The following is a 16123-nucleotide window of genomic DNA, read 5'->3' on the forward strand; positions in this document are numbered from 1 at the left end:
CTGCCTGACCTGCTGACTATCTCCAGCATTTTCTGTTTTTATTAACCTCAAGTATGTAACTGATTTATCAAAATGTATTTTTGGCAGCTTTTCTGCATTTCCAGTGAAACTTGCAACAGTCCCTCTGCTGGTGGCTGCAATTAGGCTGCACACACTGCAGTCATGCACATTTAAAAGCAGCAGTTAAATTAGGGTTGTGTCAAATGAAGGCTGGTCAGTCTTTGCTACTTAGGTCAACACACAAAAAAAAAGTGAACTTCCAACTTGTAATTCAAAAAACTTGAGGCTGTTTTCGACAACATTTCCCCTCTCCTTCCCTCTGCCCCCACCCCACCCAACAACCACCAACCATGACGAAGTTTAAAATAGGTGAATGTGAAAATATAAAGTAGTAACAGGTCAAGAGTCTGGTTAATTTGACACATTAATGCTCATTTTTATATATTGCGATCACTGGACTGGCAGTTCCCATCGTATTATGTCCAGAGACTTCATTTAAGCCTGGCCCACCGTGGAGTCAGCTTTTTGTTGTTGCACAAATTGGAAATGCACTTCACATTTATTTTAACCTCGTAGCTGACTAAGATAGAACAGCCTTTCAACAGGCACACTGAACACCAGTGTCACTAGATAGAACTTCTTTCTCTTTTGCTTTGGAAGATTAAAGAGATAAAAACATGGGCAGAAATTCAGAAAAAGTGTGAAAGCAAAAATATAATACAAGATTAGAGACAGTTTTTTTGGTGTGGGAGAACTGAAATGGTCAACAAGGAAGACCCTTAAGTTAATAGGAGTATCTATCCTTAGCCCCTCCTCGTCTACGTGCTGTCCCTCAGCATCATCATCCACAGGCACGAAGTCAGCTTCCACATGTATGCTGATGGTGGCCAGCATTACCTCTCCATTCCCTCTCTCAACCTCTCTGTGCTGCCTAATTGCTTGTCCAACATCCAGTTTTGGATGAGTCTCATATTACTCTAGCTCAGCATTGGGGAAACCAAAGCTGTAGTCTTTAGCCCTCACTGCAAACTCTGCTTCCATGCCAGCTATTCCGTTATAAAGAGAAACTGTTTCCAATGATAGGGCACAGATTTACGGTGACTGGCAAAAGAACCACAGGCAATGTGAGTAAAAATAAAATAAACACAAGTGGTTAGGATTTGGAATGTGCTGCCTGATAGGGTGGAGGATACAGATTCAACAGCAGCTTTCAAAGGGGAATTGGATAAATAATTGGAGAAAAAATTGCAGCGATATGAAAAAGAGCAGGGGCTGGAACTAACTGGATTGCACTTCTAAAGAGTCGGAGCAGACTCGATTGCAGAATGGCCTCCTCCTGTGCTGTACTATTCTATGGTAGAGATTTACAATGTGGTCAGGCCAGACCATTCTGGTCGCGAGGCCCCAAATACATAGAACATGCACTGGAAAAGTAACAGAAGAACATAAAGGATAAGCCGGATGATTAGATTCTCCCCCACCTGCAACAAGCACTGATTAGAAAACAGAGGCACTGCCCACAATGTTTCGACGGTGCTTGTAGCAAGCCCAATATCTCGCTATAGACGAGGACTCTTGAATATTTACTTTCTAAAAACTAATAGCTGGGGGTGGTGGGGGGGGGGGGGGGGGGGGGAAAGAGAGAGAGAGGGAGTTGTACATTTGATGCCATCAAAATAAATCTCTAAAATGAATGGAAATTTAGTGCAGTAATGGGAATAAATCATTAAAAAAAATTACCAGAAATTTTGGTTAGTCTAATGTATCAAACTCCATTTTATGCGCCCCTCACTATCAAACAATGTAACTGCAATCAGTGATAAAAACTCAAGTACAGGCTCTCAACATTCTCAAATGACAAAAATGCATTAAAAAAAACTCATTGTTTCCTCAAATGAAAAAGTTGTGGTCTGCTTAAAACTAGGGTCTCAGGTGAATTTTCTTCCTGTGGTCAGGGCAGTGAAAATGCAGCGTATCTACCAACAACCCAATTGATGAAGTAATCAGTGGCTGAGACAGAACTAAAACAATTGGTTTATATATTTATGGCACTGATTCCTCTTATTGCCCTTAAATCCTAAACAGCATGTGTGGCTCTGGATTTGCACTACTTAAAGCAATGAGAAGCAAGACTGGTTCTCAGGTGGTAGCACCCTTGCCTACGAGTCAGAAGGTTGGAGGTTCAAATCTCACTTCAGAGATTTAAACACATAATTTAGGCTGACACTCCAGTACAGTACTATTTCGAAGGATATCAAAGGGAGTTATCACCAGTGTCCTGGCCAATATTTAATCTTCAACCAATATCGCTGAAACAGATTATCTGGTCATCACAATGCTGTTTCTGGAATCTTGCTGCGTGCAACTTGGCTGCTGGGTTTCCTACATTACAACAGTGAATAAACTTCAAAAGTACTTCAATAGCTGTGAAGGGCTTCGAGACATACTCAGGTGGTGAAAGGCACTATATAAATGCAAGTACTTTCTTTATGCTAAGAACATAACTTTTATTACTTCGTTCAGGCAAGCAGCTTCCATTCCAAGTACAAAGGGTCCGTCCACCAATTACAATAGCAGCTGCATTGTAAAAAAGCAACCCAAGCCATCCGTCTCTAAATTTAGTGTGCCGCATATACAGAACATTTAGAATAATGTACCATTTGGCTACAGTTAGTACAGACTATCAGATCACCCGCACCAAAAAAATTACTTCAGAACTCGCAGCAATAGCTTAGTTTGTTGCTATAGGGGAATGGGTGTTTAATGAATCAGAACACTAAGATTCAGGATTCGGATTCAGAATCAGGCATTTCATCTCATGGAAATTTAATACCATGCTTAATGAATTTCCACAGTACTTTTGCATTTGCCCATCAAGAATCCTTCAGCTGAGTCAGCACTTGTAATTTGTGTGTGGCTCCAAGGTGTATAAAAGTCAACAGTATCTGCTGACACACAGAGGGGTCTGCACAGAGTGGTCTTAAACAGAGTGCACTTAAACAGAGTGTTAAAGTTGGGAATTTGGAGAGAGTGGGAATTCAGAGCAGAGGGGGGAAGGAGGTGCTGCTTTTTTGTCTCGAATACTTGTCGTGTTTTGCGTTGCAGGGAATTTTTTTTGTTTTTTGTTCATGGAATGTGGGCGTCGCTGGCAAGGCCAGCATTTATTGCCCATCCCCAATTGCCCTCGAGAAGGTGGTGGTGAACCGCCTTCTTGAACCGCTGCAGTCCGTGTGGTGAAGGTACTCCCACAGTGCTGTTAGGGAGGGAGTTCCAGGATATTGACCCAGCGACGATGAAGGAACAGTGATATATTGCCAAGTCCGGATGGTGTGAGACTTGGAGGGGAACCTGGAGGTGGTGGTGTTCCCAAGCGCCTGCTGCCCTTGCCTTCTAAGTGGAAGAGGTCGCGGGTTTGGGAGGTGCTGCCGAAGAAGCCTTGGCGAGTTGCTGCAGTGCATCTTGTAGATGGTACACACTGCAGCCACGGTACACCGGTGGTGGAGGGAGTGAATGTTTAACGTGGTCGATGGGGTGCCAATCAAGTGGGCTGCTGTGTCTTGGATGGTGTTGAGCTTCTTGAGTGTTGTTGGAGCTGCACTCATCCAGGCAAGTGGAGAGTATTCCATCACACTCCTTACTTGTGCCTTGTAGATGGTGGAAAGGCTTTGGGGAGTCAGGAGGTGAGACACTCGCCGCAGAATACCTAGCCTCTGACCTGCTCCTGTTGCCATAGTGTGTGTGTGGCTGGTCCAGTTAAGTTTCTGGTCGATGGTGACTCCCAGGATGTTGATGGTGGGGGATTCACTGATGGTAATGTCGTTGAAGGTCAAGGGGTGGTGGTTAGACTCTCTCTTGTTGGAGATAGTCATTGCCTGGCACTTCTGTGATGCAAATGTTACTTTCCACTTCTCCGCCCAAGCCTGAATGTCATCCAGGTCTTGTTGCATGTCGGCATGGACTGCTTCATTATCTGAGGAGTTGTGAATGGCGCTGAACACTGTGCAATCATCAGCGAACATCTCCATTTCTGCCCTTATGTTGGAGGGAAGGTCATTGATGAAACAGCTGAAGATGGTTGGGCCTAGGACACTGCCCTGAGGAACTCCTGCAGCGATGTCCTGGGGCTGTGATGATTGACCTCCAACCACCATAACCACCTTCCTTTGTGCTACGTATGACTTTAGCCAGTGGAGAGTTTTCCCCCCCGATTCCCATTGACTTCAGTTTTACTAGGGCTCCTTGATGCCACACTCAGTCAAATGCTACCTTGATGTCAAGGGCAGTCACTCTCCTCTTTCTAATTTAATCTACCTATAACTTAAACTAGATCAAGTAATTGGTTTTTAAAAAACTACACTACAAGCTAAGTTAAATAATACATAAAATTTAATTAAATAAATAAGTTTATATAAGGATGGCAGTGCAGGTGGTGTACTGCAGCTGCAGCATGTGGGAGCTTGTTCGGAGCATCACGATCCTGGACGACCACATCTGCAGAGACCTGGGTGTCCTTGTACATGAACCACTGAAAGTTAACATGCAGGTACAGCAAGCAATTAGGAAAGAAAATGGTATATTAGCTTTTGTTACAAAGGGATTAGAGTATAAGAGTAAAGAAGTCTTACTACAATTATACAGGGCATTGGTGAGGCCACACCTGGAGTACGGTGTACAGTTTTGGTCTCCCTAGAGTTTAGAAGAATGAGGGGTGATCTCAGTGAAACATACAAAATTCTTACAGGGCTTGACTGGGTCGATGCAGGGAGGATGTTTCCCCTGGCTGGGGAGTCTAGAACCAGGGGTCACAGTCTCAGAATAAGGGGTTGGCCATTTAGGACTGAGATGAGGAGAAATTTCTTCACTCAAAGGGTTGTGAATCTTTGGAATTCTCTACCCGAGAGCGCTTTGGATGCTCAGTCGTTGAGTATATTCAAGACAGAGATCGATCAATTTTTGGGAATTAAGGGATAGTGCAGGAAGGTGGACTTGAGGTAGATCAGCCATGGCTTGAAGGGCCAAATGGCCTACTCCAGCCCCTACTTCTTATGTTGTTATGTAAGTGTCTGTATCTCAAGGAACTTCAGTTCAGATTTGTTGAGCTGGAATCCGAGGTGCAGACATTGCAGGGCATCAGGGAGGGAGAAAGTTACCTGGACACTTTGATCCAAGAGGCAGTCACACTCCTTCAGTTAGATAGTGGTACAGGTCTGGTCAGTGGTCAGGGACAGGAGGGTGTGACTCTGAGTCAGGCAGGTAAGGGGACCCCAGGTACAGTGCTGGTGGAGCCCCGGCCTTTGTCCTTATCCAACAGGTATGAGATTCTTGCTGCCTGTGCAGATGAGGGTAAAGTCTGCAGGGTGGATGAGCAGACTGACCACACACCATGGTACAGGAGGCCATTCAAGTGGAGGGAGTGAAAAGGAATATTGTAGTGGTAGAGGACACTTTCCCACCTGATCTCCATGTCCCTAGACTCCCTGAAGTCCAAAAATCTAACTATCTCAGCCTTGAATATACTCAAAGACTCAGCATTCACAGCCCTCTGGGGTGGAGAATTCCAAAGATTCACAACCCTCTGGGTGAAAAAATTACTCCTCATCGCAGTCTTAAATGGCCTACCCCTTCTCCTGAGACTATGCCCCCTAGTTCTAGACACTCCAGCCAGGGGAAACAACCTCTCAGCATCTACCCTGTCAATCCCCTTCAGAATCTTGTATGCTTCAATGAGATCACCTCTCATTCTTCTAAACTCCAGAGAGTATAGGCCCATTCTACACAATCTCTCATCATAGGACAGGGATCAATCTAGTGAACCTTCGTTGCACCACCCCCAAGGTAAGTATATCCTTCCTTAGATAAGGAGACCAAAGCTGTGCACAGTACTCCAGGTGTGATCTCACCAGGGCCCTGTACAATTGTAGCAAGGCTTCCTTACTCTTATACTTCAACCCCCCTGCAATAAAAGCCAACATGCCATTTGCCTTCCTTATTGCTTGCTGTACCTGCATGCTAGCTTTCTGTGTTTCTTGCACGAGGACACCCAAATATCTCTGAACACCAACATTTGAAAGTTTCTCACCATTTAAAAAATATTCTGTTTTTCTATTCTTCCTATCAAAGTGAATAACCTCACATTTCCCACATTATACTCCATCTGCCACCTTACTGCGCACTCACTTAGTCTATCTATATCTCTTTGCAGACTCTTTGGGGTCTCCTCACAGCTTAAACAGTACTGTTCTCTGCAGATGCGACCGGGAGTTCCGAAAACTGTGTTGCAGTTAAGGATATCTCCTTGCGGATGGAGAAGAAGTGGGAGGGGGAGTATCCAGTTGTCATGGTCCACGTAGGAACCAATGATATAGGTAGAACTTGGAATGAGGTTCTGCTGAGTGTGTTTCAGGGGCTACGGTCCAAATTAAAACGCATAACCTCAAAAGGTAATAATCTCTGTATTGTTACCTGAGCCACATGCAAATTGGCATAGAGACAAGCAATTCAGAGAGTTAAATGCGTGGCTCAAAGAGTGATGTGGGAGGAAAGGGTTTCAATTCATGGGGCACTGACACCAGTACTGGGGAAATACGGAGCTTTCCGTTGGGACAGGCTCCACTCAAACCAGGCTGGGACTGGCGAATCGAATAACTGGGGCATTAAACTAAAAAGGCAGTGGGGGGGCGGGGGGGCGGCTGGGCAGGTGAGGGGAAATTTAGAAATTTAAAGAGAAAAGTCAAGGCAATGGAGCAGTGTTACAATTTGGGTAAAGATAAGCAGAGTGTGACAGGAAGGGCAGAGAGTTTAACGGTAGTAGTACATCAGCGAAAATGGTGAAAGCAGGAAATAATGGTAAAAAGTTAAAATTAAAGGCACTTTACAGAATGCACGAAGCATTTGCAACAAAATACAGGAAACTCTCGATTTACCGGCACCTAAAATAACCGGAAGTCTCTGTTAACCGGCAAAAGTCAGGAGTAGGTTCAGGTAAGTTTTACTTCATATTAGTGGCCGTTCCTGGATCTGTGGCCATGTAACCGGGGTTCCTGCACCTGTTGCTATGCAACAGGGACGCCTGGATCTTGTGGCCGGGGTTCCTGCACCTGTTGCTTTGCAACAGGGCCACCTGGATCTGTGGCTGTCGTACCTTTTACTATACCTCTGTAATCCGGACATTTTGATAAACCGGCACCACGCCGGTCCCGGATAATAAAGAGTTTCCTGTAGATGAATTAGGGGCATAAATGGAGATAAATGGGTTGGATCAAATAGCCATTGCAGAGAAGTGGTTGCAAGGTGATCAATGTTGGGAACTAAGTATTCCAGGGTACTTGACGTTTCTAAAAGACAGACAGAATAGAAAAGGAGGGGGAGGTAGCCCTGATAATAAAGAATGGCACAAGGACAGTAGTGAGAAAGGAAGTAGAATCAGTATGGCTGAGATTAGAAACAACAAGGGGCATAAAACACTGGTGGGTGTAGTTTATAGGCCCTCAAACAGTAGCTATACCGTTGGACAGAGTATTAATCAAGAATTAACAGAAGCTTGTAACAAAGGTAATGCAATATCGTAGGGACTTTAATATTCACACAGACTGGGCAAATCAAATTGCCAATGGTAGTCTTGGAGGACGAGTATATGAAATGCATTCGAGACAGTTTCCTAGAACAATACGTCGTGGAACCAACCAAGGAACAGGCTATTTTATTGTGTAATGAGACAGGGTTAATTAGTAATCTCACAGTAAACTATCCTCTGGAGAAGAGTGATCATAATATGATAGAATTTCACATTGAGTTGGAGAGTGACATTCTTAGGAACAAAACTAGAGTCTTAAACTTAAATAAAGCCAATTACATAGCTATGTGGGGCAAGTTGGCTAAGGAAGATTGGAAAATTAGATTAAAAGGTATGTTGGTAAATAAGCAGTGGCACACATTTAAACAAATGTCAAAATTATCAACATACATTCCATTGAGAAATAAAAACTCCACAGGAAGTGTGATCCATCTGTGGCTAACTGAAGAAGTTAAGGATGGTAAAGAAGCTTATAATGTTGCAAATAGTAGTAAGCCTGAGGATTGAGAGAGCTTTAGAAACCAGCAAAGGATGACTAAAAAATTGATAAACAGGGAGAAAATAGAATGAGAGTAAACTAGCAAGAAATATAAAAAGATTGCAAGAGCTTCTACAAGTATATAAAAAGGAAGAGTAGCAAAAGTAAGTGTCGATCCCTTAGAGGCTGAGATAGGAGAAATTATAATGGGGAGTAAGAAAATGGCAGTGACTAAACAAATATTTTTTATCTGTCATTGCAGTAAAGACACAAAAAGCAGACCAAAAATAGTGGGAACCAAGGGGTTAATGAGCGTGAGTACCTTAAAGTAACTAAGACCAGTCGAGAAAAAAGTACTTGAGAAACTAATGGGACCAAAAGCCAACAAATCCTCTGGACCTGATGGCCTACATCCTAGGGTTCTAAAAGAGGTGGCTGCATAGATAGTGGATGCATTGGTTGTGATCTTCCAAAATTCCCTAGATTCTAGAGCAGTCCCAGCGGATTGGAAGGTAGCAAATGTAACCCCGCTATTCAAGAAAGAAGGGAGAGAAAACAGGGAACTACAGGCTAGTTAGCCTGACATCAGTCGTTGGGAAAATGCTGGCTCCATTTTTAAGAGGTGACAGGGCACTTCGAAATTCATAATATGATTAGGCAGAGTCAACATGGTTTTAACAAATCTATTAGAGTGTTTTGAGGATGTAACTAGCAGGGTAGATAAAGGGGAACCAGTGGATGTAGTACATTTGGATTTCCAAAAGGCATTCGATAAGGTGCCACATAAAAGGTTGTTACGCAAGATAAGGGCTCATGGTGTTGGGGGTAATATATTAGCATGGATAGAGGATTGGTTAATGGACAGAAAACAGAGAGGAGGGATAAACGGGTCATTTTCAGGTTGTCAGGCTGTTACTCGTGGGGTACCGCAAGGATCAGTGCTTGGGCCTCAGCTATTTACAATTCATATTAATGACTTGGATGAAGGGACCGAGTGTATTGTATCCAAGTTTGCTGACGATACAAAGCTAGGTGGGAAAGTAAGCTGTGAGGAGGATGCAAGATCCTGCAAAGAGATATAGACAGGTTAAATGAGTGGGCAAGAACATGGCAGGTGGAGTATAATGTGGAGAAGTGTGAAGTTATCCAATTTGGTAGGAAAAATAGAAAAGTAGAATATTTTTTAAATGGAGCGAGATTGGGAAATGCTGGTGTTCAGAGGGACCTGGGTGTCCTTGCACACAAATCACTGAAAGTTAACATGCAGGTACAGTAAGCAATTAGAAAAACAAATGGTATGTTAGTCTTTATTACCAAAGGATTGGAGTACAAGAGTAAAGAAGTCTTGAAGAGATCACACCTGGAGTACTGTGTCTCCTTACCGAAGGAAGGATATACTTGCCTTGAGGGAGTGCAACAAAGGTTTATTCGGCTGCTTCCTGGGATGAGGGGATTTCCCATGAGGAGAGATCGAGTAGACTAGGCCTATATTCCCTACAGTTTAGAAGAATGAGAGGTGATCTCATTGAAAAATTCTTAAGGGGCTTGACAGGGTAGATGCTGGAAGGATGTTTGGAATTCTCTACTCCAGAGGGCTGTGGATGCTCAGTCGTTGAGTATATTCAAGACAGAGATCGATAGATTTTTAGATACTAAGGAAATCGAGGGATATGGGGATAGCACAGGAAAGTGGGGTTGAGGTAGAGGATCAGCCATAATCTTATTGAATGATGGAGCAGGTTCAAAGGGCCAAGTGGCCTATTCCTGCTCCTATTTCTTGTGTTCTTATGTAGATGATAAAGTTAAGGGCTATGAAGGTGTTAATCACAAATGGGATCAAGTGTGACATTTCCACAATAACCCAATGTTTCAAACAGTTTTTAATTAAAGCATTTTTAAAATGCTTAATTTAATTTTAGTGGTGACTATAGCTTTGCAGGGCACTTCAACTTTCTAGAGTCACATCGGGTATGCTCCACCTCTCTGAAGAAGTTCGGCCATCATTTCAAATAACCTTAAACAGTTTGGGTGCAAAAATCCAGCTCAGACTGATGGGATGAAAGCCTCCTCACTTTACCAAGTATAAGATAACAAAGTGAAATGAGTTGGAGCAGTCACAGGCCCATTGCACAAAATTACACAGTCTGCTACTAACTAGCAGCCTTAGAGGACACAAGGAGAGACGGCATGTGAAATGGAAATTTCACACTGCCGGAGCAGTGGGTGCCCTTTTTCAGGTTGGCATTAACGCCTGGTGGCAAGACAGAATGGACGAAGCTTTATCCTGCAGCTGGATGGGCTATATCCGAGCTGAGTGTACTCGATGCCGCTCCTGGGTGACCAAAGTAGAAAGTGTTTCATTCTCCTGCACTGCCAAATCTCATCTTGATGCATGTCAAAAAATGAAATAAACAGAAAGAGGGAGGAGGTTGTGATTTACAGTGTTACAGCTTTGTGGTGCATTCATCACTACAGCTGTAGCATTGGTGCAAGGTAATTTCACTTTGCATCAATTCTATTATTAGGTAAATGCAGTTAAAAGCCAGAGTCAGAGCCTGACCTGAAGAGGGAGCCTCACTCTGCTTTGCCATGGAATCAGTTGGGGGACCAGTTAACTTTTAAGTTCTGTTCCTCAGCAGTAGTTTGAAATTAATTATCAATACAAAATTAGTTTTACAATCTAGGACACTGAGTGTGAGCTATAAATACCAGCAACGAAAACAACACAAATATCTAATTTCCAAGGTTGTTGACATTTATAGCAACTGTTTGAAGGTCAGCAATAATTAAGCTTTGAATACCTGCCATTCTTAACGAGCTTAATCCTCTGCCAATATAACTAACAGGCTAACCTGCAAGAGTCTGAATGTTTTTATAATAGAGCGAGCAGACAAATTCCACACACTCTTCTTGAGGATAGTAACATTTTAGAAGAAACTTGGAGCATTCTTCCCCACTCTTGTCATACAACATAAGGCTTTAGGGTTCTAATCCAGATACGTAGAACACCAAAACAGTCAATAAATTTGCAGCTGAACACGAAAGAGCAGAACCTACCTTTGGGCTGCTGTTTTTACGATTGACTGTGCATTGGCATGGTGAAAACGCCTTCCACGAACAACTATTCCTGGACCCGAAGGACCACTAATTACCAAGTATTTGTTTCGATTTTTATCGACCTCGTTGTTTGATGCATGTGGTGAGGTCACAGTTGACACACTTTCACTGTAAACAAAGAAACTTAGCATCTCAGTACACTCTTTGTAGAAAAATGCCATTCTAATAATCTACTGACAAATAGCAATAGCAGCAACTCAGGGCCGGGGGCAGGGTGAACACAAGCCTGGAAGATTTAGAATGCAGGAGGCTCCATTTTCAGAAACTTCTTGGGGGGGTGAAAACATCTAGACAAGCTGACACACGACTATCATGAGACTGATGGTCCCAAATAAGCAGTTTAAAAAAGGTGAAAAGCTTGTACAAGCCTACTCTGTGAATAAGCTGATAAAAATCAACAATGAGTACAGCCTCTGAGTCAAACAACGGAACCACATGCTGTCCAACAAAATCTGTTGATGTTTAGGGCAGTCAGTATATCTACCACAGATACACATTTAAACTTTATACTGAAGGCGAAGTAGAACAGGGCTATATTTTTCTAGCTGTCTCTGTATCTATGAATCATTCCCAGCTTTCGTTATGTTTCTCAATCACTTTGAGCATTTTGAACTTAATTTAGGTCTCCACAACTTCACTTGCCCCCGTGCGGCTCAGGAATGGGCTTTATCACAATGCAGCCCCAACTCGCTTAACAGCCAACCTTAAAGTACAACATCCAACAAACTATACTTCACTTCATTCTTAAAATGTATTGCCAGCACAAAGGTTTTTGTCTTGTTTAAATAACATTGAAATAGTGTGTAATAAAAAAGGCCATTTTACCATTTAACTTCTTCGCTACAGCTTGATGCAAGTAGAATATAGCTGCAGTTATTTTGAAAATTCTATACGCCATATTCCCAATATATGAACTTATTTCGGGAACTTGCATTAAACATACACGAGGTTTAGTGCAAATACAAACCCTAGCCCTCTTTATACCATTCAAGTAAACTCCCAAATTACATATAAAAATGCAATTTTGTTATGAAAGTGTGTTAGAAACTGTTTCCAGTCGCAAAAGGGTCGGTAACCAGATGACACAGATTTAAGTAGATTGGCAAAAGCACCTAAAGCGAGATGAGGAAACATTCTTTGATGCAGAGAATTGCTGTGATCTGGAATGCACTGCCTGAAAGGGTGGTGGAAGATTATTCAATAGTAACTTTCAAAAGGGAATTGGATAAATACTTGAAGAGGAAAACATTTACAGGGCTATTGGGAAAGAGCAGGGGAGTGGGACTAATTGGATAGCTCTACCGTAGAGCCGGCACAGACACAATGGCCTCCTTCTGTGCTGTATGAAGTTCTTTGTTGTTATATAGGACATGAAGCCAATACTTTGACTTGCCCATACACTTTAATATCCTGAATCAAAGCAACTTCACACAAACAAGTTTTGAGTGCAACAGAATAGCACAGGTTAGAGAACGTACAGCATCAAATCTTCAAAAACAGCTAATGCTCAGCCTGAAATGCTTGAGCACAAACAAGTTCACAAATTTGACAGACCTTAGTTGCTTGCCAGACCCCAGCATGTGGAGTCCAGTTGCATTTCCTTTCAAAGTTTTACAAAAGCCACTTCCTTGATTTCTTCTCGTATAGCTTTTCAAGAAACCAGTACTGTTAACGGATTCTGATGAAAATGGAGCTTTGGTCTGAAAGAGAAAGTAACCACAAACAGCTTAGTGGAAAAGCTTTCTACATTTTTGTAGTAAGTTGCAACTGATGTTTTAAATTGCCTTTTAAATCTAGACAAAGTAAACCTCCCCATTGCATTTTGTCGACTCCAGCATAGTTCCTTTTCACCTCGAATCTTGGGAAGCCGAGCTTAACCTCAAATGGGAATAAAGTCCGAGAGTCTTTTCTTTTTCAGAGCAACATTTGCATCTGTTACAGTCAAGATTAATTGAAATAGAGCATCATCCATTCAGTCTCAAATTTAGCAAGATGGAATGGGGAGCCGTCTAGTGTTTAGGGCTGCAACACAGCCCCTGTATTTTTGAACAAAAAGCAAAATGCTGATGTTGAAAATCTCAAACAAAAAACAAAAAGCGCTGGAAACATCTATTGGGAGAACACAAACCAGTTCACATTTCAGATAGAGACCTCTCTGAGGAACACAGTTCTGAGGAAGGGTCTGTGCCTGAAACGAGAACTGATTTGTGTTCTCTCAACAGATGCTGCCCGACCTGCTGAGTGTTTCCAGCGCTTCTCGTTTTTGTTTCAGATTTTCAACCTCCCTTTCCTCTACAAAGTACGTGAACATGTTGTCGCCTCCCAAATCCATGCCCACCTTTCCTGGAACTCCATGTTTGAATCCCTCCAATCAGGTTTCCGCACTGCCACAGTACCAAAACAGCTCTCATCAAAGTCATAAATGACATCCTTTGTGACTGTGACAAAGGTAAACTGTCCCTCCTCGTCCTTCCCGACCTGTCTGCAGCCTTTGACACTGTTCACCACACCATTCTCCAATGCCTCTCCACCGTCGTCCAGCTGAGAGAGATTACACTCGCATGGTTCCGTTCTTATCTGTCTAATCGTAGCCAGAGAATCACCTACAATGGCTTCTCTTCCCGCTCCGTTACCTCTGGAGGCCCCCAAGGATCTATCCTTGGCCCCCTCCTATTTCTCATCTACATGCTGCCCCTTGGTGACATCATCCGAAAACACTGCGTCAGTTTCCACATGTACGCTGACGACACCCAGCTCTACCTCACCACCACCTCTAAATTGTCAGACTGCTTGTCCGACATCCAGTACTGGATGAACAGATATTTCCTCCAACTAAATATTGGGAAGACTGAAGCCATTGTATCGGTCCCCGGCACAAACTCTGTTCCCTAACCACTGGCTCTATCCCTCTTCCTAACATCTGCCTGATGCTGAACTACACTGTTCACAACCGTGGTGTCATGTGAGACCCGGAAATGAGCTTCCGACCACATATCCATGCCATCACCAAGACCGCCCATTTCCACCTCTGAAACATCGTCTGACTCCACCCCGTCTCCGCTCATCTGCTGCTGAAACCCTCATCCATGCCTTTGTAATCTCTAGACTTGACTATTCCAATACACTCCTGGCCGGTCTCCCACATTCTAGCCTCTGTAAACTGGAGGTCATCCAAAACGCTGCTGCCAGTGTCCTAACTTGCAGCAAGTTCTGTTCACCCATCACCCGTGCTTACTGACCAACATTGGCTCCCGGTTAAGCAACATCTCGCTCATCCTTGTTTTCAATACTTTTGAAGTGTAGTCACTGTTGTGATGTAGGAAACGTGGCAGCCAATTTCCACACAGCAAGCTCCCACAAACAGCAATGTGATAATGATTGGGTAATCTGTTTTTTTTAGTGATGTTGATTGAGGGATAAATATTGGCCAGGACACCGAGGATTTCTTCAATATAGCGCCATGGGATCTTTTACGCCCACTTGAGCGGATCAATGTCTCATCCAAAAGACAGCACCTCCGACAGTGCAGCACCCCCTCAGCACTGCACTGGAGTGTCAGCATAGATTTTTGTACTCAAGTCTTTGGAGTGAGACTTGAACCCACAACCTTCTGACTCAGAGGCAAGAGTGCCACCCACTAAGCCATGCTGAAATTATTGATAATTACTGATGATTGCTGGTACTCTCAGTCTCTGCCTAATGGTGGGGTGGAAGGTCATTTATACCCCCTTGGAACCTAAGATTGACAGAGTGCAAGAAAGCTTCCCACTTCAGCGAGTTGTAGAATATGTTCTCTTATGTGATTTGGGTCTGAACGATGAAACAAAAATCTTACCCATTTCGACTATTTATTCCCAAATATTTTCAGAACAGCAGCAGCAACTAAAAAGGTGCATCTGTTCTGATATTGCATCCTCATGCTCAAGTCTGCTCAAAGCCAGGATATCAACTACTAAATTTTATACATGTCTAACAGACCTGAGTTCAAGGGATGAAGTGGAGACACTGAGGTGGATTTTGAAGGAAAGTGCCCTAAACCGAGTTAGATGCCTTTTTTGTTGAGGAATATCACTGGTGCAACAAAAACCCTCCAGGAATCTCAAGTATTTATTGCTTTATAGACTCGGCCTGCTGAAGGCACAATAACAAGCACTTTGAGACTTTGCAAACAATGCATTTGGTCAGAGTAATGTGTTGAAGTTACAGCGAGGAGGAATTGGACCAACTGAGCTCACAGCCGAAGAATCATCGACAGAAACAGATATACTATAGATAACAGCTTAATAAGAAAGCATTTAAGCGCCAAAGATTGTAGTTATGTTCAAAAATTCACTGAAAGATCATAGGGTCTAGCTTTGAAAGTCAGATTAAAAAAAAGTGCGACTGACTTCAGGTTCTTTGTGGATGGATGAATTTGGGTAGCGCAAATAGCTTTCCTCATCTGTAAGTTATCTTATGATCTTGGGAGAGTCTTCTCAAAACTGGGAGGGAGAGGGGTAGCCATTATACTGAGGTCCTGGGCTTTTACACATGGGGGAAGCAGGGGAGTCATGTGTGGGGGTGTTGGGTTGTCACAATTACATCTGATCAAATTAAATTCGCCAGAACTAATCAAGATTAGACAAGTTCCTACAGTGTAAGGGGATGCATGAATAACAAAACCTGTTGCAAAGCAATATTCAGCAAAATAAAAATCCAGTTCCTTGTGCATTGATTGACAACTTCCTAAAACAGCAGAGGTGTCTGAGCTACAGTGACATCAGCTCCACCACTGTAGGACACAAATTTAATAATCAACACCTCAGATGGCCAAACAAGAGTTACAATGATTTCAGCTCTCAAATTCCATCAACTTGTGCAACAGCACACAAGCCCAATCATAGTAGTTAAATTTGCCACATTACTTTAGGCTGACTATACGTCTCCATTTTCTGGGACAGTCCCTGGATGAGGTA

At 43.0% G+C, this 16123-nt stretch overlaps 1 protein-coding gene across 4 annotated transcripts in view; it reads right to left on the reverse strand.

The window, feature by feature from the left end:
- LOC147121635 (sentrin-specific protease 6-like) overlaps window positions 1-16123 on the reverse strand; it is a 153406-nt gene that overhangs the window by 70476 nt on the left and 66807 nt on the right. For all 4 annotated transcript variants that reach the window (XM_085982046.1, XM_085982049.1, XM_085982047.1 and 1 more), the window contains 2 exons: window positions 12723-12868; window positions 11109-11276 (listed from right to left, as the gene is read on the reverse strand). In XM_085982046.1, the coding sequence (XP_085838172.1) occupies window positions 11109-11276; window positions 12723-12868 (314 nt within the window). The remainder of the gene's footprint in view (window positions 1-11108; window positions 11277-12722; window positions 12869-16123) is intronic.

Source organism: Somniosus microcephalus, chromosome 3 (assembly GCF_052327205.1).
Source record: "Somniosus microcephalus isolate GS21.2 chromosome 3, FLI_Smic_1.0, whole genome shotgun sequence".
NCBI lineage: Eukaryota > Metazoa > Chordata > Chondrichthyes > Squaliformes > Somniosidae > Somniosus > Somniosus microcephalus.